Source organism: Anarrhichthys ocellatus, unplaced genomic scaffold (genome assembly GCF_004355925.1).
Source record: "Anarrhichthys ocellatus isolate YVR2014 unplaced genomic scaffold, GSC_Weel_1.0 scaffold60, whole genome shotgun sequence".
Lineage (NCBI taxonomy): Eukaryota > Metazoa > Chordata > Actinopteri > Perciformes > Anarhichadidae > Anarrhichthys > Anarrhichthys ocellatus.
The window spans coordinates 52,770-78,261 of NW_022280090.1; the positions used below are offsets into that span (position 1 = coordinate 52,770).

At 42.1% G+C, this 25,492-nt stretch overlaps 1 protein-coding gene across 15 annotated transcripts in view; it reads left to right on the forward strand.

Annotated features, from left to right (window-relative positions):
- The window catches only part of nav1b (neuron navigator 1b), a 67,561-nt gene that overhangs the window by 33,141 nt on the left and 8,928 nt on the right, over positions 1-25,492 (forward strand). For 4 of the 15 annotated variants that reach the window (XM_031871660.1, XM_031871661.1, XM_031871669.1 and 1 more), the window contains 17 exons: positions 7,987-8,137; positions 9,343-9,643; positions 10,749-11,490; positions 11,955-12,365; positions 12,915-13,216; positions 13,755-13,928; positions 14,491-14,543; positions 14,883-14,906; positions 15,386-15,463; positions 16,447-16,455; positions 17,287-17,370; positions 17,730-17,877; positions 17,981-18,102; positions 18,732-18,740; positions 19,328-19,506; positions 20,034-20,190; positions 20,437-20,629. In XM_031871660.1, coding sequence (XP_031727520.1) covers positions 7,987-8,137; positions 9,343-9,643; positions 10,749-11,490; positions 11,955-12,365; positions 12,915-13,216; positions 13,755-13,928; positions 14,491-14,543; positions 14,883-14,906; positions 15,386-15,463; positions 16,447-16,455; positions 17,287-17,370; positions 17,730-17,877; positions 17,981-18,102; positions 18,732-18,740; positions 19,328-19,506; positions 20,034-20,190; positions 20,437-20,629 — 3,137 coding nt within the window. Of the gene's footprint in view, positions 1-4,757; positions 5,003-7,986; positions 8,138-9,342; positions 9,644-10,748; positions 11,491-11,954; positions 12,366-12,914; positions 13,217-13,754; positions 13,929-14,490; positions 14,544-14,882; positions 14,907-15,385; positions 15,464-16,446; positions 16,456-17,286; positions 17,371-17,729; positions 17,878-17,980; positions 18,103-18,731; positions 18,741-19,327; positions 19,507-20,033; positions 20,191-20,436; positions 20,630-21,817; positions 24,215-25,492 lie in introns of those variants that run through there. The other 11 variants (XM_031871665.1, XM_031871668.1, XM_031871662.1 and 8 more) reach the window with 9 other exon arrangements.

Here is a 25,492-nt window from a genome sequence, read left to right on the forward strand (position 1 = left end):
ACACACACACACACACACACACACACACACACACACACACACACACATACACACAGATAAAGTTATGCACTTTGAAATGTTTGAGTCAATTTGTAATCTGAATATGTTGCGAAATGGTTGAAGGAAGAGCCATAAAGAAAAGCACCCACTGTGTTACTGTTAAACAGACTGCGCAAACAGGCTCCCACAGTCAGCAGCTTGAACACATCTGGGGTCAATATGGAACTCTCATTTTCCACCAAAAGGTCAGTGAAATACTGGATCCAGAAGGCCCCCCCCCACCCCCATATCTGCCTCCACCAGCATCCTCAGCCATGTGAGTAATGGACCATTACAGCAGCACCCCAGGGGAGTATGAATCCCCCCTGTATCATGTCTGCGTGTGGTCGTCTGCGTGTGCAGTTTGGATCCCACCAGTGCGTAATACTCAGCCCCTCAGGTGAAAAATATGATGGCTCACTGTATCGTATTTTTTTCAAAATCTGAATCACGTGGAATGTGTTGATCCATGATACTCCATTTATTGTTATGTTTGTTTGAAGTCGGTACAAAAAATGTCAGATTATCTGCTTTAAGTGTGGCTGTTGAAGTCTGGTGGGTTCAGATTAATATACTGCTCTGTGTCGTATTTGGCTCTGCTTCAACTCCGTGTTGATACTGAATCTGCGTTACTCAGACGGTTCAAGTTCGGTGTTTTAGTGCCATATCAATCAAGTTGATATCAATTTGTCGTAGTGCAACATCATGATACCCGGACAGCAGAGTTATCAGACTCTCAGGCTGTAAATGTGGCACCGCCTGAGACTGCGGGGTCTCAGGAGGAAGTGTGCATCAGCTATATCGTGGCTGAGAGGGGGGAGAGTTTCCTGTCTGAGGCTGATGGAGACTGTACATTCATTTTCCAGTCCAATAATCAGACGACGAGTCCATTTTCTAGGTTGGCCTTGCGGAGATGGTACATGCACTCTCTCAGACACATTTACCACACGGATACACCACTGCTCTGTGATGACGCCCAATCTTATTTGCCCTAGCTATGGTCAAGCTCCATATGGATCAAAATTAGGCACCGGGAAGATCAGAGATGTGCTGAAGCAAAGCTCTGCCGGCTTTTTAATCTGTATAGTCCTGTTTGAATGATGATACTTAAACAGCCCGTGATGCTGTCTCTCTGAAATAATCCCCCACATTGTACCATTGGATCGACTGAGTAGAGGAAGAGCTATTTTTCTTTCCTTTTAAATGCCATGTGGTGCCTCCTTTAATACACATTTACAGAGCACACACACACTACACTGCAGCTATAGGAGGAGGCACTGCTTTAACTCATGATGCCCCCTGCTGGAAATCTAATGTCATGACACCACATGGAAACAGGCTGTAAAGCAGCAACAAATTCAAATTCATCCAGGTTTACTATGTTATTTTATCAACTGTTTTAAGGTTAACTGAAAACATTTATTTGGATATAGTTCCACCTGTTCAGAATGTATGTTTTCTTATTATGGAATAGTTTCATAAATAATATAGTGGCTGGAAAATGCATCATGTCTCCCCTCTCCACATACTATACTTTATGGCCTGTGTCTGTTTTCATGCTTTTGGTTAGGGCCCTTGGGAAATGTTAATGATGCATTTTAGACCTTGTTGTGTATGGTGACAGTCTGGGGAAGGTCCTTTCCTTTTTTCAACACAACAGTTCCCCCTGTGCACAAAGCGAGGCCCATGAGGAAGTGTTTTTTCCACTTTTTGGCGTGGAAGACGGTCCCAGATTCCTGACCTCAGATCTCATCCGACACCTTCAGGATGAACTGGAACAACAAGGTTTGGAAGAGCCCGGCCTTTATCGCCCAAAGTCAGCGCTCAACCTCACTAATGCAGGGAGCTAATCCCTGCAGCCAGCTTCCCAGATCTTGTGGAAAGCCTTCCCAGAAGAGTAGAGGCTGTTATATTAATATCCATTGTTATGAATGAGGTTCACAACAATCATCATTTCATACCTTTTAAGTTTCTTCATATCGGCTCTTTGGTTGTTACCGTGTTACATTAATGTTACAGCTGCCAATTAGAGCTGAACATTTAAAATATATCAAGGAATTCCCTTGGAGATCTTAATGTCTCTGCCCTTTCTTTCCTCCAATATCTTTTAAATACATTTAGTTGACTCCCATATTGCAGCACAGTTTACTGAACCAGAGAGAGGCCTCACCAATAGATCAAAAGCCACAACATTAAAGGTCAGCTCACGAAACGGGTTTATTGTAAAGGTCCTCATGGAGCTAGGACCACCCATGGATCTCTATTTTAACAGTTTGTAAATAGCCCAACTAGCAAAACATGCTAAGGATGTTTTGGACACAAGCCACTCTGTTATCAATGTGGGACAGCTGTTAGTATACAGCACTAACATGACTTCAAGGCTTTTTAGGTGACAGCTTATTCAGCCGCTCTGTGTGGCCTGGCTGAGATAAACAGGAGACTGCAAACAATTCATATCATTCATCATTCTGGGCAAAGACATATTAGTTTGATTCGTTTTTCTTTTCTTTTTTTTTAGCAAAACAAGCAACAGCAGAGAAGCCAACCCTGTCTTAACTAAACTGCATTCTCAATTACATTTCGAGCGAAACATATTTTCTCTCGGATTACGGTTACGGTTTGAAACTGTTTGAAACATATAGTAAACGGAAATTCCAACAAAACAAAAATACTTGGATATGTTTAGGAAACTAAAGTACTTTGTTAGGTTTAGGTAACAAAAGTACTTTCTTCATGAGGGACACGAACAGCAGCCCTGGGTGAAAGCGTGTGTTTTTAACCAATCCACCACCTCAACGACTTGTTCCAAAGTTATTTGTGATACGGCAAAACAAAAGCAAACATATTCCACGACAAAATACATTTCCCTTGTGCAGCTTTTGTGGAAAGGCGTAGTTCTTGATGATCAGAGGGACAAAGGATAGAGGCAGACACAACAATCTTTTATCCAACGAGCATCTCCCTCTGTGAAAGATAATGAGAAATGCCTGTTTGTCTGGTACACACACTGACTTATTCTCAACAAAAAGAAAAAACACTGTTAAATTCCATACATAGCTCTATTAATATTACAAGATGTGGCCTAAGGTGGAAAAAACCGAGGCAGCCTAAAACTATAATACATCATAAAGGTCAATAAATTGATCTCCTGCAGGATTAAAATGAGCACAGATTCTTGGCACGTACAATCTTTTGGCCCAACATTTTGAACCAAAATAAGTCAAGCTTGACTTAACAGTCGACTGATCCGATTTTTGGCCTAGGACGTGAACAGGGTGTGAGACGTCCTTTACCTCCCGGAGTAGTTGGTCTACAGAGCTGAGATCTGGTGAGATCATCCCTGTGAGACTGTTCCACTCCTAATGAGAGGGGGAGGGAGGTTTTCCAAGGCTACTCATGCCTCACTGGCGGTCCTCATGTCATCTGTGGCTTTGTGGTCAGAGCTCGCAGTGATTCAGGCCACCTTGGACGGAGTTTTTCCAGCTATAGGCCCGAGGAGGGCAGGGATGAAGATGGAACACATATTACTTTTAAGTGCAGTCGTCATTGTGATCTGTTTAATGTGAAAGACTGTCTGATCTAAAAAAAACAAAAAAGTTTATTTGCGTGGGCTTTTAAATTTGATTTCCTGTTAAAGGTTAAAACCCTGACGATCACTGTCAAGACTTCATGAGACATCACTTATACTAATCTAAATCACTAAGCTTTATTTGAATGCATTTGTTGAGTTTGAAATGGACCTAAGACCTGCTTTTTTACTCTGAGGCGTTTCATACAAGCAATGAACACCATCCAGTACTCATCAGAAGAGCTTCAATATATCGTAACATCTGCCCAGAACTTATCGCTTTAGTTTCCTACAGCAGACAATGAGCAACATGTGAATACCAATGGAATACTGCCTAGCTAGCAAATAGGGCTTATTGTAGTATTAAACAAAAAAAGTTTTACTTAAGTTGCTATATCTAGCGTGGCAAAGTGATACAGGAGCCCATCTTACTACCCCCCTCACACAGACCCCCACTTGTAGTCGGCCCAGTGACAAATGTGGCTGTACAGTGTACTGTATATTAGTTGTAAAGCAGCAGAGATTGAGACATCCTGCCTTTTAGTATTTTAGTATGGATCACGTTACAAAACGCTGGATCCTACAATTCCCATCATGTAACTCCTAAATGCCTACTTCAGTACCGCCACACCTTCGGTTTGTAATGCCGGCTCTCTGTTTAAATGTTTGAGTCTCAATGCCAAAGCCAAGTGAACCCTGATGACCTAATGCGGGTTATTTTTCTAAAACTGGAAAGCTACAGCCACAAACTAGCCTGCGTCTTATGAGGACTTAACTGAGCTTAGTAAAATGGCCCTATAATTTACTATCTCTCCTGTGGTCTCGGTTGGTATCTGGCAATTTGCTCACACAAGCTAACATTTGGACCATTATTCATAGATAGGCTAGTTTGAGGAAAAACTGCATGCTTGTACTCTCCAACGTTTTTGGCTAATCTGATTTCAAAGTTAGATATTTGAGTACATGAAATACATAAATCAGTATGTATATGATAAATGAAGTATCTATTTATGAGATCACAAGGTAATAGTTCACCAAGACAGCCGTTGGCCATCATCTCTCAGAGGAGCATCAGGGTCTCTCTCTCTCTCTCTCTCTCTCTCTCTCTCTCTCTCTCTCTCTCTCTCTCTCTCTCTCTCTCTCTGCCTCTTTTTCCTTTTTTTTTAATTTCTTTGGAAAGGGGGGTGTTGCCTGTCCGGTCCGCAGACCGCTTCTTTCTGCTCGCTGAATGGGAAGAAAAGCGGGTCTTTGCTTGCGGAGGATATGAATTTGAATCTCGGCAGCACACAAGTTGTGTTCAAATCGGTCACTAATGAGCGGACGTGTTTTGATCGGCAAAGTGCCTCCGCTGCAGTCAGCGCCAAGAGCCAAGAGGACGTTACTTTTTACGCCAAGGTAACGTTAAAGATGATATATCATTACGAATTTCCAACAACGAAATTTTTAACTTGTGCATTTTATTTACTTGCCTTGTAGCAAAGGTTAATATCTAACGCTAATGGTTTTATATCGTGGTTAACGGGACTGCGGGCTAAAATGATTTATTCTTAGCATGACCTGAGTTTTGATTGACAGTACAGTATTGTAACATAGCCAATTAGAGGATGAATTCGGCTTAATTCAATAAGTTACATTTTTGGATGTAGGCAACTCTAATAATAAAAACGATGCCGGAATACTAGTCGCGACAAAAATACAGTTAAGTAGCAAAGTGTCTTGAATTGAGCTTCTAAAGTTTCTGTTGAAGGGTTATACATGTGTGTATTATGTTGCCATGAAGTCAAACAAATACTCATGAGAAGTGCGTTGACAGTGATTTGGCACTGGGAACTATAACATCTGTGGAAACACATTGTATTCTTGGAGGAGAACCACAGCTATCTGTATAATAGAGGACGTCTTCACCGCTCACTCAGCCATAGGCATGCACCCCAGGAGCTTTGTCTTCGCTCTCCTTTATGCAGAAAAATGAACTGCAAGCTACATTCCCCTTGCTGTGTTTCATCTGCTTTTCATAGCTGCAACAGGCTCGAGCTTATATACAGTGTATGCATCAGTTCTGGGCTTGTTTCTTTGTTCATCTTTGCAGTGTGTGCCACACACGTCTCGGTAGCAGCAGCCAGCCCCTCGGATGTGTGTGTTTTTTAGTGATGCTGTTGGTGATTGCAACGTCCCCACCCTGCTCTACCGCACCCAGTCATCCCTTAGTCTTCTTAAATCAAAACATTTTCCAAGCAACCCAACGCAAATAATAGCGCAGACACACAAATCAGAGACGTTGGAGTTGTGCCACGGAAAACAGAAAGTTAATTACCACCCTATGTATGAAGTATGCGCTTTGCTGGCGTAGGCTATACTCCCACCCTCTCCCTGTCTAGATTTCGCCTCTGAGAGTAGACACTTTTTGGCTTGTAATGTCAACAATCCACAGGCCCTCCTGCCTCCTTTCAGGCTGACATCACTGTGGGGGTTATTCATGGCCGCTCTGTCGCCCCCTGACAGAGGTGGTATTGTTCGAACATACCGAGAACATCTGGGCCTAATGTAAATCAAAAATGGTTCTCTTTGGTATGTGAAAACATTTCAAAATGTTCAAGAATCCCTTTATTAATCTCATGTTTCTCCTTGCTCGTGTCAAGCTGCGCCTCTGAGGAAGTCCAATTCGGAACGTGTGAGGGCCATTTTTGTCTCCCTGTGTTTTTCTACGCAATCCCAGTTTCCTTGCCTTCGGCTCATTGCACACTGCGGAGCCACAGAGAGCATTTTCAGCTCCGTTTGGGAAGCCAAAAGAAAGGGGAAAGAACGGATCCAGCTCAAGCAGTGACTCGGCTTTAAAGGGTCTTATTCATTTACCTTTTCCACTGTGCCACATTTTCTTTTGTGTGCCAACATACATTTGATTACCACCTGTGGTTGCCAGTAGTAATGATGGGGAACGTAATCATGCAAATCTGACTTGAGTCTCTTATTACATCACATTACATTACAGTCATTTAGCAGACGCTTTTATCCAAAGCGACTTACAATTCAGATTCTATCACATTTCTACACCGTAGGCACAACTACGGGAGCAATTTTGGGGTTAAGTGTCTTGCTCAAGGACACATCGACATGCGACTAGCAGAGCCGGAGCCGGGGATTTAACCGCCGACCCTCTGATTGAAAGACGGCCCTGCTATCCACTTAGCCACAGTTGCTCCATACTCTTATAATTTTCAAATTCAACATGTTATTATTGCTCTTCTAAAGCACATACAATGGCTTCCTCTTCAATTTTAAACTGCCTTTGTGAATGGAATTGTATCACCCTCCTGTGATGTTTTGGTTGATTGAGAGGCTATACCTCTTGTTGAACTCTACCCGGTGATCTGCATTTTAAATGTATTCAAATATTGTGTCTCCAGAGACCTGACGCCCAGTGAGCAGTTTCTCTAGGCTGTCCCTGCTTTCCTCACACGAGAGGCCAGTCTGGCAGCATCTGTTTCAGGGCGACTTGGTTGTGGGGTTGAGGGAAGGGTCAGGGAGGGGTTAGAGGACTGTCACTCCGATTTCCTCTCATCCTGCTTCTTCAGAGCATACCAGACCTCTTTGTCTAAACCCAGAGCTGTCAGTTGCCATACTTTTTATCCAGCGAGATTCATCAGCATATCCTGTAAAGTTTCCCTTGAAGCTGCAATCAAAGACTGTAATGTGTTTGCCAACCTAAATCATTAGCTTTGCTGGCATTTATTATATTATGGCACAGCTTATATATACATATATATATATACACAGTATATACAGTATATATATATATATATTTTTTTTTTCTAAGTTTATTTTTTAGCTCAAAATTAAATGTCCAAACTGACCGTTTTATTTTGACTCCTAGCTACGAGTTTCTCAATTAAGATTTCGTGGTTTGCTAAAAGCGTCATTCACCGCTTGGCTTAAAGTTCGTGATCGGTGGGTTATATTAACACAATCATAGATTTAACGGAGCGCTCACAGATTCTGAATTTGTCAGAATTAATGAACTACAACCTCTGGCGCCACAATCAAAACTGTTTGATGTGATAAAAGTTGTGGAACAAGTACATGGCAGAGTCAATTAGATAATAAGTGGAAAAAAAATCATACTTTATTTCATTAATACAGAAAGATCCGGACTTGAGTCTTTGGTCACCATATGGTTTGGAGCTCTGATGTATTGGTTGAATCAAAGCAGCTGCAGCCATGTTGGGACAGCTTACTGTAGGCAGATGGACATGTCACTCTTGCTGCCAGCCTTTTCTTCACTTCAAACCCGGATTTCTGCAGCCATGCTGCACATTCACACGGCTGCCGTTTACTTGATGGCGGCACATTTTTTGCAAAGTGGTCGTCCTGTCTCGTTTCAGGTGGGATGAGAGCAGCTCCATCAGCAGCGGGCTCAGCGACGGCGAAGGCGATGGCTCGGAGAACCTCAGTTCAGAGGAGTTCAACGTCAGCTCCTCCCTTAGCTCCCTGCCGAGCACACCCCTGGGATCCAGACGCAGCTCCTCTGTTATGGTGAGCTGAAATACTGGAGCTAACCGTCTGTGACAGCGTTTGGCTTCCCTTCCATCTTGCTATTTGTTTTGTTTTGTGAAAGGCCGAGACTTTTTCTCTAGGCATTTTCAATACTTCACACTGTCTAATTTAATTTGTATTGTGTGTTAAATGTGAGTCCTTTGTTTTGACAAAGCCACAAAAAGGCAGCGCAGACCTCATCTCTGTCATTAAAATTAAACTACAGAGAATCTCGGTCTGTCACAATGTAATCAATCTTTGTCGTGTTCAAGAAATTACATGTGAACTCCCCGTTGTTACACTGGGCCTTAAAGCCCCTTTTTTTCACTGAAAAATGTGTTCTGCTTATTGTTACTTCACTTGTTTGACCTGCACTGTGCGGAATGAGGTATGTGCAGGGTTTCACACTAGAAGTCTGTTTTAAGGTTCATTGGAAGGTGGAACGTTTCTCCGTGCTCACCTAAAACTTGAACACATGCATGTTAGGAGTGTGAGGTTTGCCACGTATACATATGCATCCTGAATTGTCCAATAAAGGCAATGAGTAAGAGAGTTAACTAACTTTTTTGTGGGGTAAAAAAAACCATGTCAGACGCAAATGATGTCTTGCAACATGTTGAGAGGGGATGTTTAAATAGATCAAACTTGTTTCATGTTCACGTTAGATAAAGGTAGTAGTGGTTTCTACCTTTTACAAAGGTAAACATTTTGTCTTTTTGCTTACTTACAGAATGCTCACTTGGGAGAAATAAATTAGTGGTACTCTACGAGCCATCTGCCACTCTGTTTTATATTAATAGGGTGCCAAAAAGCAGCATGCCCAATTTTGTCCTCAGTGCCACCTCCTCAATGCACCACATGATATTTTTTCTATTACAGTATATAGCTGTTTTATTTTGCCCACTGTACAGTTTTTTACAGCTTAAGCCATCCTCTATTCTTCATTTTTCTTGATTATTCTAGTGTTGATTTATCTCTGAAAGTGTTAAATCCATACACCTCTTTGGGGGAGGTTTGTTTTCATTCCTTTGTATTCCTCTGTGGCTTTCTTTAATCTGCTCGGGACATATCAGTCTGTCTCTCCCTGCTCCCCACTGGAATGCAGCTGAGATGAAACAAAGATAACAGACAAACAGTCGGTTCCACCGATAACACAGACCATGTCTGACGGTTCCCCGCGCTCTGCCTCTTCCCTCCCTCCGCAGCTTCGCACTGACGCAGAGAAGCGCTCCCTGGTGGAGAGTGGACTTTCGTGGTACAGCGAGGATGGCAAAGCCGCCCACAAGCTCGACAGTTGCAGCTACGGCACGGGGAGTCTCAAGACGGAGGCGCCAAGCAAGTGGAGGAAGAAGCCTCCGAGCCTCAGCGAAGATTCAGGGTGTAAAGGAGAACTGAGGAAGCCTCAAAGCTTGGGTCATCCAGGTAGTCTCAAGAAGGGTCGTAATCCTCCCATAGGTGTGACCTCCCCCATCACCCACACCTCTCAGAGCACTTTGAAAGTCGCAGGTGAGATCTAATGGTACATTCTCTTTCCATCAGCCTGCTCTCCTCTCTGCTGTTCCTTTCCTATAGGAATTTGGTTTATCTCTTCTGCTTTTTAAACTTGTTTTAACTACTAAATCTATGTCGCCATTATCTCTTTGTATGCTGTATCCAAATGTAAAACAGCCTGTTTTTAGAGCAGCCAAGGCGGATGTCTGCTTGGTGTCAAGATGAACCTCTTAGCGTGAGCCAGGTTTTGATTTGTTGCACAGTATACTAAAGCAAAAATGCACCATTACATCTATGTCATTAAAAAATCAGCTTTGAGCCCAGAGCCACGTTTCTGCTATTACCTCAGAGAAAGGCCGGTTACTTACTGTACATGTCTGCAGAGACGCTGTGTCTGCCATCGGCAGCAACTAAATGTATTAAATCCCCCAACAAAACATGCCACGATTGAAATTGAGTTCCAATACCAACATTTCTTGACCTCTCATTTTAATTTCCTCTGTGTATTATTAGCTTTAAACAGAAGTATTTAACATTAGATCTGATTGTATGTACGCTTGACTGCAGTTTTGCAGAAAAAGAAAAAAGAAATCCCTTTTTAATATTTCTCTGTCGCTACATATTTGCCAGCTCTGTGCTTTTACTTTAATGATCCATTTGGATCTGATTTGATTGATTTTTTCACTCGGATAGGTCCTGTGATATGGTCCAAAAAATGTAGTTAGTTTAATTCAGCATAAGATCCTTTTAAGTTGGTGAGTCACATTTGACGTCACAGGCACATGAGCTCTCGAAGTAAATACAGATGTTTCTTGCTTGTATTTTATCTCAGCTGTAATGGATGGAAGGATATATACATTTGCTTTTATGTGAAATTATACTATAATTGATGTATGCTGCAGTCATGTAAGTGGGGTTCTTTTTGTTTTTGTTTGTCCAAGTTTACTGGTTTTACTGCCCCATCGTCTGTCCGTCCATTCATTATTTATCCGCCTGTTTTTGAGAAGCGTTTCCTTCTCTGAGTCATGGTGGTAACAAGAAGAATCATCATCATTTAACAACAATTGTTATTGACATTTCTATATTGTTATTAAACTATGAAATCTCTTTCTTTATGTAGCACCTAAAAGTGAGAAGCCACTTGATAAGTCCAGGATTTCCCTCAAAACTGCTGGTCTACAACGGTCTCGTTCAGATGCTGGAAGGGATCATCAGGGAGAGCACCGCAAGCCCCCTTCAGGTTTAGTTAAACCCACTGCCGGAGCCTCCTTTGGCTACAAGAAGCCACCAACAGCCACCGGTACCGCCACTATGATGACAGCAGGGGGCGCCACCATCTCCAGTGGCTCTGCTACCGTGGGGAAAACCCCGAGGTCTTCTGGCATCCCTATGAAGCCTGTCGGAGGAGGGAACCCCTCGGGTCGAAAGAACAGTTTTGACGCCAGCAGCGAGCAGAGCTTCCTGGGGCCAAACACCCGAAACAACATTCAGTACCGCAGCCTGCCTCGACCGGCCAAATCGAGCACGTTCAGTGTGATCGGTCGCTCTGCGCCTCGGCCCGTCAGCGGTACCATCGACCCCAGTCTGTTGACCCTGAAACCCATGCCCATGTCCTCCACGGGCCCCAGGATTAAAGAGCCCGGTAGCTGCAGCGGCAAGATGTCTAATCGAACGAGCACAGGCCCAGTGAACATGACGGACCGAGAGAAGGAGAAGGAGAGAGCCAAGGCCAAGGCTGACCTAGACTGTGGTTCTCTGAAAGGAGAGGCTCTGTCCACTGGGGAGTCCACTATGAAGCTGCACGGCCTGAGACGGACCAGCAGCAGCAAATACCCAGAACTGTCCTCACCCACCACACCAAGGTGTCTCATTTAAATATCACTTGATAGGGATTATTCTCCTTAGGTATCGAACCATGCCGCTACATTAACTGTGGTTTTATATGCTCAGGATTTCTGCTGCCACCTAATGCACCACCACTGTCCAATGAAAGTAAATGAAATGTCATGGTGCAGACCGGATTTAAAACCATAAAAACAAATTTTAGAGCTATATCTCTTTCCACAAACAGTGTCCCAGTTACTCCAGTTAATCCACAGAGCTCACTATCAGTTTAGACTAACGGGAAGATCGTTTCCTTGGATTTATTTTTCTGTTGAAATTTAGTGGCAGAATTCTTAGAGACAGATATGTCAAAACCATGGAAAATATAACCACAATTATCTACATGGCTGGTGGTAGAGAAGTTAGAAAATGAACTGAAATGAATACCCATAATGCACTTAGTTTCTATATCATAACATCTTTTTTCATGCCTGATCCCTAGGATGCTGAACACTAAGTCTCTGGGTCGTCCACCCAGCTTGGCTCACCTGGACAAGTTCAACAGTCTTGATTCCTGTGTGACCCTCCTGGACCTCCCGCCCAAAGTACCCCCTTACTCCAAGCTGCAGGACTTGGTTGGTTCCCACACATCCTGCCGCCTCACCCCGAGCCCGGCGCCTGTGCTCCACATCGATTCCCCCGGCTCCTACACCAGCGAAAGCCTGAGTCTCAGTGGATCACCCCTGCTCTACCCCAAGCTGTCTGGCATGCACCGCAGCATGGAGTCCCTGCCGCTCCAGATGAGCGTACCTTCCAGTGGGAGGTTTGTCAGAACTGAGATGCATGACAAGGACGAAAGGGGTACGGGAACCTGGGGAGCCGGCAGCAGGACATCCCTCAACCTCACAGATAGGTAAGTAATATCTAACATTAATGTATCAAAGGTGTACAGTCAATTTAAAAATATATAGTAAAAAGCCACTTTTCCATCTTCCTATGAACCGATACTGGTAGAAGGAACTGCATTTATCCCAGCATCTGATAGTGTGCGAAACAAAATGTCCAGAGGGCAGTGGAACCACTGTTTCACTGTGAACACATCCAACTTTGGGTTATAAGATTCTTGGCGGCAGACATACCAGCCAATCATGTTTTATGTGCCTTTTCCGTGAACGGAAACTCTGATGTGTCATTTAGAAGATGGAAGGGCCGGCTCCATCGGAAAATTTCTGTCTGTCAAGGTGGAGATGGTCAGTACTTTCAGGCAATCCCACGCTGTGTATGAAAGTGCCCAGTAAGCCATATGGGCAAGATAGACAAAAATGATTAGAAGAGGATCCCTTGTTGTCCTGTGAAAAAGCTTAAAATTAATATATTAATTTCAAGTTTGATCATCTTTATTAGAATTATTCCCAATGACTGTTTGACCTCCATTATCAATGTTTTATTCTCTTCTTCACAGCTTGCAAACAGACAGAAATACGTTGCCGAAGAAAGGCTTAGAGTACGTCATAACAATTACAGTCGAAGCATCTTATTTGAAATCTCACACTGTGATGTCTCTTCATTGTTGGAAGTTAAAAAACGACTTTTCTTTTCTCAGACGCTATGGTGCGAGCCTGTCAGAGAGTGACGGCAAACCGGAAAGACGCCACTCCCACAACATAGTTAGCATGACTGAGAGCGACAGCCCCCCCCAGCTGCCTTCTCCCACCCGCACGTTCCTCCTCCCCTCCTCCGGCAAGGCTCCTCTCACCAACGTGGGTGAGTCTGCTCTCTCCATTTGGCTGCCAAGTTCTAAAAACGCACCCCGCTTTGAAACTAATGAGACTTGAGCTCCGTGATAAGCCATCTCACCGTTGATTATTATTGAGGGCAGCGATATTAAGTTCCCACTGAGAGGAATGTCTGGCATAGATTTTAAAGTTAGGAAAATGTTGACACAAGTTGTCAATCATACATCAAGTCATCAAAATGGTTATGGTACCAGATGGGACTGTGAATATTGTATATTATATTATATGTGAATATTACAGTCCCACATCTGCACTCATATAGTCTTGAGTTTAAGTCTGAATTATGCTGCCGATATAGGGGGTCATGTCAGGCTATATTTATCTCTTTGACTGTTGTGGAACTGTAGTGTTTTCTTTCACTGAGTCATCAGAATAAGCATGCTATACCTAGATGTGTGTGTGTGTGTGTGTGAGTGAGTGAGAGAGATGCTACACAAAACTGCATCCTTCGGCCTTATCTGTGCCACTCACTCACTGTCTTTCCAAACATCTCTCTTGTATGATAGTTGCCCCAATTTCTAGTGGCACCCCGAGGATATCGCGCTCCAACAGCATAGGCCCACCCAGTGAGTCAGCCTGCGATCTCTATGGATCCTCCCCCCTGGGCAGCAGTATGTCCCTGGCTGACCGGCCAAAAAGCATGATGCGGTGCGGGTCTTTCCGGGAACCCGGGGATGATGGTGAGCCTGCTCCGCGGGGCCCCCCCTGCAGGGGAGTCGCCCAACGCGGCCTCAAACGAAACAAAAGCTGTCCCCTCGTACAGCACCCAATCTGTTGAGGAAAATGCCAGAAGGACATTTGTTTTCATGAACAAGAAAAGTGGAGAGTCTTGGTGCATTCAATTTTGATTAACAGTGAGTTATACAAGGACTGAAAGGCACTATCTGTGGTCCAGATGTAAACAAATGAGGAGTCTCTCCACTAATAATTCAAACCTGCTTTCACTCTCAGATAATTTGCAGGCTTTTTAATACACTTTATAGCTCAAACTCCAAGTTCTTAGTGTATTTCGATGCGATAACAAAGGTTTGTTTACATCAAATCGTAAATCATGTCTGGGAAATGTGCCTGTCATTGATATGTTCTTAATTAGCTGACTGAGTTTGAGATATTACATCGTCTTAAGGGTTGTCAGTAATAGAAATGTCCCCGCGTTAGTCTTTTATTTGTGACTGGGGATAGCAGGGATTAGTGAATTGTATATTTTAATAATAAGTCAAATCCCTCCCTTGCCTGTTTCAGTGCATGGCTCTGTGCTCTCTTTGGCGTCCAACGCTTCATCCAACCATTCCGCGGTGAGTAGATACAACCAATATGTACAGTATATTGTTACTTTTGCTGGTGTTCAGTGCTTTGTGACTTCAGTTTACACGCTGTCCTGTCTTCAAGGAAAACCTTGCATGCATTATATTAAGTGACCTTAAAGCCTTCCCTAGTTGGTTACAAACACTTTAGTGACCTCATACTGCATTCTGTGATTGGACAGCTATCCGGTGCTTCGTCCACGTTTCTGTTTCAGCATTATCGTCTCTATAAAAGTTCAGTGATTCTGTGGATTACTAGTTTTCGTCACTGCCCCTGAAGTTAACTTATCCCTCTTCATTGTTCATTTGCCTTCACCATGCCTTCGTTAGAATGAGGAGAGGATACAAGGGGAGGTAAGGCCAACATGCCACGACTCTTCAACTCACATTGTGTCTTTTCTCTGCGTCATCTGTCAGTCATTTCCTGTTGAGACGGGGTCCATTCACCAGATGATGCTATCAGTGCTCAGTGAAGTCCACAGATCTCAGTTCATATTGTCTTATCTCTAATATTCTTTATCATTTAGCTCCACCTGCTATCATTTAATAAAGACATTCTCAGACCTCATAAAATTCCCAGTGCATGAGAAAAGTCCCACTGTCATCCATTGATTGAACATTTGCCCTTGGTTTGGAGAGTATATACCACTGTCATTTTGGTTTCCTTCATATATATATAGATATAAGATATATTTTAGATTTTGTTTTGTTAAACAAATGAAACAACAAATTCTAACACATTCAGTTGCTGAATTATCCCCAGCACTGGCTTTTTGTCCGAGGTTTTGTATATTGTCCATACTGCTGGGGCTTACTTTTCAATTTGTCCACAGCAAATCCGCAAGTTGAGGCGAGAGCTGGAGTCTTCCCAGGAAAAGGTTGCCGACTTAACCATGCAGCTTACTGCCAATGTATGTATGATTTATTTTGAATTGTTTTTAGATGCCCTTTAGGCCTCTTATTGTAAGATGTTTTGTTTGTGTTGGAAGCTTGCGAGATCTTTTATCAGTGTGATCAATCCAAAATGTAAATTATACCTCCACTAAGTCAACGAGTTTGTAGCCCACAACCAACTGACATACAGAAACCCCATTTAACATGTGTATCTAGTATCTGCCCTGCATTTCTGTGAGGGTGAGATGTGGGAAAGATATGGTGTGAATCCTTGCTCACTTAAGAAAAGGAGCATCACTGTGGATGACTCTAGATAGCGAGGCATAACTCTGGCCTCGGTCCGGCTCACGGGGAGTAAGGACATCATGACGCATCTAGGATCTACCAACCGACCCAACACTTGTGGCTTTCTTGAATATTTTGGAGCATTTTATGCCTTTATTGGATAGCTGATTGTAGGAGAATGAAGGGAAAACAAAACAAAACAAAACAAGTCCCCAGTTGTGGTTTATGTTACAGAAGGCATGCCCTATTTTCAGTTATCTCACTGCCACTCACATCTTTCCACTGTTGCTATAGTCCTTGTAGCCTTGATGAAGCCACCACTGCTTCTCCTCTTAGTGTCACCCTGCAGCTTCTAGATGCTTGAGCCTGGCTGTTTCCATCACATTCAACTTTTACTTTAACACCACCTCACCACTGATCCTGATCTAATAGACAACACGTATGAACTACGGCCTTCTATTGAACATTTTGCCCTCTGCCGTTGCTTATCAACTTACCTGGGAGTTATACTGAGTGAGTGTATGCAGCCTACCTGTATGTGTGTGTGTGTGTGTTTCGTTCTGTATATGTTTTTGCTGTTTAAGTTCAAGCCCACGCCTAACGCCTCTGTCCCTCTCTTTTACGTTTTTTGGACGTGTTGACTGCTGGACTTGCTGCTTCCCCCCTGCCTGCCTGCCTCCCGCTGACCTGCACCTTTGGATGCTGGGTGGAGCAGCTAGGCCAGGTTTGTTGGACTGTTGCTTCCAGAGCGCTCTCTGACGCTTCTGCATGATTCTGAGTGGACGTCAAGCTGACCAGCTGCTGTCATCTGACATCTCTGTTGGGCTTGCTGTCTCAGCTGACCTCATCACCTACCTTGAAGCATGTCGACACGTTATCAACTAACTGTTATTTTCTGTCTACTTATATTTGGCATATTTGGCTTGATAAATTCTTCAAATGATCATCAAAATGATTCATTTTCTGTCAATCTGCTTATTAATTAACCAACTAATTCTCTCAGCACCAATTCTGAATATTCCTGATAGTTTTCTGAGACTTGAAGGCTAATAAGATACCGCAAATACTAACTTTAACATTCAGACAGATTCAAGGAGTAGCAACGTATTCAATTATTCAATAGATGTACATAAGCAAGCTCCAACAAAAACATCATGTAGAATCGTTCATAAGTTCTTAACAAATTCATTATGGCGGTGTCAGCCATGGATTTTTAGATTTCTAAATGGTCACGCCATCGTCAGCCAAAGTAGTGTGCGATATCTGAGACTGAAGGTCAAACATGCTACATGATGGTTGGCAAGGTATGTCACACCCCTGCCGTCCCTCACCACCAGCACCCTAACGTCCCCTTTCATCCCTGACATCATCCACAGCTGCCCAGTGCTCCATCCCCTCCCTCCTCTCCCAGCAGATGGAGAAAGCCATTTGCTTGATGTGCTGTGAGCGTGTGAGGCTGCAGACTGATTCGATGCAGCCGGTGACTCATACTTGTCTGCTGTCTCAACCCCCCCCCTCTCTCTTCCTCCTCCTACCTCTGTGTCTTCCTCTAAAGGCTAATCTGGTAGCAGCATTTGAACAGAGTTTGGCGCTGATGACGGCACGCCTGCAGACCCTGTCGGTCTCCTCAGACCAAAAGGTATTTGTCGCAATGCTAATGATTGTTAAACCAACTGAGACATGTGTGACAGTTTACATTTAAAAAACCATGACACTTAAAGAAACAAGCAATGAATATTATTCTAAAGACACAATGGTGTTACTACAGCCTCAACAAATACATGATGATAAACCTTTGGTCCGATTATCATTCAGCTGCTTTATATTCGATGCTGTCAGTGAAAGAGACGCTACCAGGTGACATAGTCGTTCTGGAAATCAGTTGTGGGTCAAAATTTCCTATAGCAGGATTTCCATATTCCAAAAAGATAAAAACAACATGTTGAATGTTGGTTCAGTGAGCTAACATGAACACATATTGATATGTTCCTTCTTCAGGACTCTGAGCTCACTGAGCTGAAGGATACCATCGAGGTTCTTAGGGTGAAAAACACAGAGACCCATGAAATCATTCAGGAGGCTCTCGGCTCTCAGGAGGCTCTCGGCTCTCAGGAGGCTCTCAGCACTCCGGACATCGAACCTAAAGGTACAGAATATTCTGGGGATGTACAATAAACGAAACGCACGCAAAGATGAACGTAGGACTTTCATAAAGCTTCCCTCTCATTAATCAATGTGTTCCCATTTAGAACCGCTGATCCATCGGCAGAACTCGTCCGAAAGCATCTCCAGCCTCACCAGCAACACCAGCCACTCGAGTATGGGCAGTCTGAAAGAGCAGGAGGCCAAGAAGAAGAAGAAGAAGAGCTGGGTGAGAACACACAGGCAGAATCTAGAGGCCGCACTGATTAGACATATTGTTGGGTGTATCTGAGTTTTGCCAGTCACTGACCAGAAGAGTCCCAGCCTACTGCACTGTGTGGTGAGACGCTACATCAAAATACATTCTAAGAATTATTTTGCCAGGGTTTACGAATCGGTTGTTTCCTTCAGATCATTAGAGAAAGGTATGAACGCTATCAAACCGTTTTTGGTTGATTGAATTGAACAGTTCAGCGCATCTGGGTTTTTAATTGGTCAGATATAAATGTCAAATTCATCAAACTTAAAGCTAATTCAGTCATGGTCTCGATTAGCCCCACATTATAAAATGTCAAGTTCATACGGAACAATATCGGCAATAAAATACAAGATGCTAAAAAGGCTCGTGTGAAATAGAGAATAACAATTTGAATAAAAAATATAAATGTAATACAATTATGGCTATTATCAGTTTATATTACACTATATTTGATACGAAAAAATAAAAAAATAAATCAGCTGCAGCTCTAGTGGTTTTTTCCTGCATGTGTGTTCGTCTCTCTCATCCTATCTTGTTCCAAGTCTGTTATTAAGTATGACTCTGGTTTTTCCCTCATGCTGCCCTGCTTTTTATTTTAGGTCTTTGAGGTAAGTGTTGTTGCTACAGTAAATATACCCTAACCCCCCCCCCCCCACAGCCTTCTCCAGTCTGCATGCACGTTGTGAGTCATACATTTTGAAACTCTGTCGTCTGCGTCTTTTTAAACATAATACACATAATCCCTTTAGTGTATATCATGTTTGATCATAATAAACCGTTTATATTAAATTACAGAATCAGGGTGTATGTACTTTATGTTAAACTGTTTTGTAGTACTGGAAACTACAAACTGTTCAATGAGTAGTAAGTATCACTGTTGCAGAAACTTTAAATGGAAATGTTTTGTATGAATAAAATTGACTTATATGTTTTGTTTTAATCATTTCAATTCATTTAAACATTACACCAAGTTAGGGTTGGGCTTTTATGTCTGTCCACTGTTTAAAAATAATTATAAAATAGATTAAACTAGGCGGCAACATAAATTAAGAATAAATGCGGAATACAACTCTCAGTGGAAAACATATCTGATAGAAGCAGCTCACACAAGCGCTTTCAAGATTTGCTTGTCAATTGAATTATAGTCTAGTGTAGTTTTTAGACCTATTTCTGTCCCATGTTTCTTTTTGTACAGTTACGCAGCTCCTTCAACAAGGCCTTTAGCAAGAAGGGCTCCAAGCAGGCTGGACCGTATGCCGACATTGAGGAAATTTCCACCCCAGAATCCTCTGCACCTTCCTCCCCTAGAGTCCACCATGGTGGGAACAACCCTCCATTGTCATTGAAATCCTCTGCCTCTGCATCATCATCAGGGTAAACCTCTCCCTGCAATGATCTTTTAACTGAACGGTCCAACACCAGATGGTTGGAATTGTGTTATGACATAATGATTAGATTTCATTGCCAAAAAATTGATGTGAATATACCGTGGATTATTACAAGACTCTATGCTGTCTGTGCTCATGTTACTGTATCTATGTTTAAAATTCGTCCAGTATTAAGGGAGCAAGAAAAACAGTAATTTCCATAATGTTGTCAGTGGCAAAAACAAGCACTTTAAGTGGACGTACATTGAGGGTGCGCAATTGCTCGATATGTCCTAACTCGTTTAGCGACTGCCTTCTGCAGCTGTATGCCTCATTCCTTGACCAATTTAAAAATGTCGTCTCCACAAGTCACTTAGAAACAAAACAAAAATGTGAAAACGGGGTCCAGGTTGAGAATGACCAAAGTTATCCTTTGATTTAACATTTGAAATATTTCAAACAGCTGTCTGTCTAATGATCCTTGCCACTTCCTCCCGTCTCTAACGTTGTGTTATTTGCACTGAATATCTCCAGACTCTGTGAAGGAGATGAGGTGGGTGATGATAACGTTGTAACAGACCTGCGTTCAGAGCTGTGGGAGAAGGAGCGCAAACTGACAGACGTCCGCCTGGAGGCTCTGAGCTCCGCCCATCAGCTGGAGCAGATGCAGGACGCCATGTGCAACATGCAAGTATGTGTGATTTGTTCCTTTGATTTTTTTACTTCCAAAAAATGTCCACACTGTGCAAATGATTATGTTGAGGACAACGTTCGTGTTGAGTGTAGGTATGTGCTCTTGTATGTTATCAAGTCAAACTGACATCTTTTATTGCTTAAAAAATGATCTTGTGATGTTTAAAAAACACCACTGCAGTTGTATTATGGAAGGATGATTTATGAAAATGACTTCTCCCCACTTCTTGGATTTTGTCCATAGTCAACAGTGGAGAACCTGAAGGCTGAGAACGACCATCTGAAGACGGGTGGTCTGTCCCCCTGTCCATCTCCTGGACCCTCCAGCTCTGTCTCCCAGTCCTCAGGTCTCACCGCTCTGGGAAGCTCATCACCTCGACAGTCCGTAGCCATGCCCAAGAGCTACAGCAGAGGGCCGAGTGAGGGGAGCAGCTCAGGTACAGTTCAGTCTCTGACATGTTGACAATGTGTCACAACGGTGTCGCCAGGGTGGAAGACATGTAGGCATAGCTCTTAGATTAAATGTTACTTGCACAGCATGAATAGTAAATACGTATTACTGAAGTTATCGGAGTGCTTTTCTAGAAACACACTTACTTAATAATTGTGTTATACTTTATGTGCAAATGTGTATAATGTACTTTACATTTGACTACAGCAGAGACACCTCCTTGCCTGTAAATCATCTCATTTGTGTACTGTACATGTGCACCATCAAGCAAAAAAAAGACAACATACTATAGTGTTTTTTCACAATTTTTCCAATAACCATTATTAATCTCCACTTTCAGTTAATGTGCGACAATGAAATGTCAAATCCTGTTATTTAAATATAATCCCCTGCTTGTGTTTGTAAGGTTTAATATCTTTGCGCCGTACTTTTTGTGTATTAGACCAGGGGTTCTTAACCTTTTTGACCTCGGGGCCCAACTTTTCAAGTACAAAGTGTCCCGGGGCCCATTCAAATATTAACACTATTAGTTTAACTAATTGATCTCACTCTTGGTTTGATTTGTATTCAATAACTATATTGTTACCTGTTCAACTCTACCCCTATTTTGGAGCAAAACCACCTAAAATGACATACCCAAATTAAAATGGCTGTAGCTTCTGAACCACTGTGACTATATGCATCAAAAGTGTCAGAAAACCTGTAGGTCATATAGAAACAGAGCAGTGGGCCTTTGGAGTCAGTACAAATTGAAGATTTTTGTCCGCATAAAATAAAAAAGTATCTTTCAGTATAAATAACTGCCCGTGGCTGTATCTGTACAGGTAAAGGACAGTATAGGGCTGTAACTACACTATCAGTGAACAACTGCCTCAAATTTGAAGAAGATTGGACAAAGTATGACCATTCTACAGTATTTCTTCCATGAAGAGATCCAGGCGGAGCTCTAAAAGGATATTTGGAGACCCAAATGGACACATGGTAACCAAATGATATTCTGACACACTAAAGGTGTTTCTCCCTTTATATTTTGATATATTATTTTCCTTTTATTTTTAGCCTTTGCAAATTGCAAAAACTATATATATATGGCGCTCCATGTAGCTCGTAAGTCGACCTAATTCTTGGTTGTGAAAGCCAATCACTGTTCAGTCTGTAACCACAAATCAACCAGGAAGTGTCCGCTGCGGCCAATCGGTGCTCGTATCGCAACCAAGAATCAACCAAGAATTGACCAATCGGCGTCTTCGAGCTCGCGAACACTCACGATGAATGACGAGGACGACCGAAAACGATTATATTCAGCGGTGGAGGACGAGAATGGCCGCCTGATTCTTTTTCATCTTAACATTTCGAAAGTAAGTCAATCCTTTATAGCTACTGTCAATATCAATGAATTGAGATATATCGATATTTGAATGAATGACCCGTGGCTCGGTAACTCTTTACTAACGATGAAACGCGTCCTAACGAACGTCACCTGTCATCACTGTATTACATTACAGATAGCGATTTTAGTACTTAGGTTACTTAGCTAGGTCTAACGTTACTGATATTATGTTTGTGTCGGGTTACTTTAACGTTAACTAACAGAGTTAACAAACTAAACCGCTTGTTGATTACCGTAGCGAGCTAACGTTAAGTGGGACTGTCCGCCATTACTGTTATTTTACTTTTCTTTTTATGTATTCATTCATTTACAATAAAGTAATGTTACATACAGCATGACAAGACCTAAATTAAAATGAAACGGTACTCTTGTCTGTGAGTCGTAACCTTTACAATAACGTAACAACGTTACTGGACACCTGTTTGTAACGTTCATTTCACTACTACTCGATTACAATTCAGTAACAAATATTGTGCTTTTTACTCCACTACATGTAATTAATAACTTCAGTTACCTGTTACTTTGAAGATCGAGGATACAAAAAAGATCAGTTTATATATATATATATATATTGCATTATAGATACATTGTTAAAGATTAAACTACCTTGATTAGTTGATTGCTGCAACTGTCACACAATGGCTAGTATATGAGCATGCTTCATATACTCATATTTTATGCAGAGCATGTTTTCTGCATCGCTTCCATTAGTCACTTTTGCATTCCAGCTGTAATCTGTTTTCATAGCATGATGGCTGGCTCAACACATGAAATGAAAATCTAAATGAAGAATCTATTTTACAAAAGCAAGCATACATAAGAGGGTGTGATCTATTGCTGTGTCATGCTGCTGCATCACAGTCGTGATCACATAGCAATTGATCACTCTTGCGTATTACTGCTTAAATGTACAATGTGTTTAGCATTATGTGGGATATATTAGTAGAAATTAACATAACTATGTTGTCAGTGGATTATCACGTAGTTATTTTTTTAATTAGTGTTTTCATTCACTTAGAATGAGCCCTTCACATCTACATTGACATGTAGATGTGAAGGCCCCGTGACAACAGTCTTGGAAGAAGAGGAGTGAGCGGAGCGGTATTCAGCTGTTTGCAATCTGTTTATTAATATTGGTTGTTTTATGTTTTCCCAGGTTCAGCAGGCGTGGCAGGGCACTTGAAAAAAACATGTTGCAGCAGGGTATCCCAGCTCCAGATGCACCCTCAGCAGGACCAGAGAAGCTTCCTGCGGCTCTGCAGAAAGGGCCATCTCTGCAGTCTGGCAGTTTGGTTGAGCTTCACCTTTTCATCCTGCCACCAAACACTGCAGGAGAAGCAACTCTCAAGAAGAGACCGCCCGTCTCCTTCCCCTTCTTTTTCCCATCTATGGGGCTTCCTATAGTGCCTGGAACCTCACAGATGATGTTTTTCCACTCCCCCAACCCCAGTTTACCTTCAGCTGTGCCACCTTCAACTCACACATCCAGTCAAGCTGTTCCTTACAGTACTCAACAGTACAGGAAAAGAAGAAAAGATATGGAGCAAAGTGGAACCGTCAAGAGAAAGTACGTGAAGAAGACAGACGTGATCCTTTGCAGAAAGTGCAACAAAGACAGAAAGCCACATCACACCTTCAGTACTTTGGGAGCTGGTGCTGTCCAGAGTCTGACCCTCATTTGAAGAATGGAGGGCGATGCTGAAGAAGCGGGGTTACGGGAAAAAAAAGCCAGGAGGTGAAAACCCTCCAACAACTTAATATGTTTGGAACTGTGTGTGTGTTTTGAAATTCTTTGCACTGTTAAATGGTTTGGCTTTACAACGGTCACTGTTTTAAGGCCCGGCCCGCGTGTGTAAAATATTGTTGGATATCTGATCCGTGACCATCTTGTCTCTTCACTTTGACGGTCTTGTCACCTGATCAATGATCCCACACCAGTAATCCAATGCTCATAAGCTTTATGTACACAGAATATTCTTCATTATTTTTTACTGTATTTCTGATTATTTAAGTCGCTTCTGTTACAATTTGTTGCTGTTGTTATCATCATGTTGTTTCAACTATGTAGAAATAGACAACAGGTTCAGATATTTCTGTGTTCTTGATTTCTTCACTTTATTTATGTTGCACTTTACCTTCATTACATGTAGTTTATTTATACCGCTCCCTCTTTTCTCCTGTTAAAGTTTTTTTTGGGGGAGTTTTTCCGGTTCTGATGTGAGGGTCAAAGGTCAGAGGATGTAGTACGTGTACAGACCTCTGAGGCAAATTTGTGATTTTGGGCTGTACGAAAATAAATTGAATTGAATACCTTAAGTCCTTTATGTTACACTTTATTATCGTCATTTTTGTTGTTTTTCTACATTAAAAAGTATAAAACTGACTTTTCTGTGTTGATTTCTTCATCGTCTTCCTTATTATTATTTAGCTATTACAACTTCCCTCAAAAAAATTACAACTTTGAATAGCTACCCAAGAGAGGATTTTCTGAACTCTAAACTATGTTCATAAATAATAATCCTGTTAGTCACATTCTTTGTTTGCTTCATCATCACATAAGGTCCTTAGTTTGGACAATAATTAATTACAATTTTGAGGTACTTATTCTTTACTTGTGTATTTACATTTCATGTTACTTTATACTTCTAGTCCAATTCACCTCAAAGGCAAATATTGTACTTTTTACTCCACTACTTTGAAGATTCAGATTAATAAAAGAAAATATAATCAACTTTCCACCAATGCTTTAATATAGGCTTACTGTGGTTATTTTAGTTGCTGACGTACATATTTCAAGACGATCACACCGAGTCAAAACAGATACGGGCAGGATTCGATACCGCACAATTAGGGCGCATTTCGGCTTATTCGTGGTCTCTTACGTAGACTAATGCGATACACTTTTGGTCGAAGACGTGGTATGTAAGTAGCGGACTTACTGTGCGTAATGGCTGCTACCGAGCATGAGGGTAGCTCAGTTACGCAAGGTTATACGTTGGTTTACGGCTTATAGAAGAGGAAGATAAGGTTTGTACTTTAAGTACTAGCGTTTTCTGAAGCTACTAGCTCCATGGTAACATCTGCTAGTACATTGTTGGGTCTGTAATGTGTCTTTTTCCATCGAAATGCTGCAAGATCCGACTTGCAGTGGTTATGGCGACTTTGGACAGTGTGTAATTTGGGCTCCTGTGATTTATACTGCTGCCCTCTAGTGGTTAAATCATGTAATGTTTATGATTCATCAAATGATTTAACACTGCTGCCCTCTAGTGGTTAAATCGTGTAATGTTTATGATTCATTAAATGATTTAACACTGCTGCCCTCTAGTGGTTAAATCGTGTAATGTTTATGATTCATTTAATGATTTAACACTGCTGCCCTCTAGTGGTTAAATCGTGTAATGTTTATGATTCATTAAATGATTTAACACTGCTGCCCTCTAGTGGTTAAATCGTGTA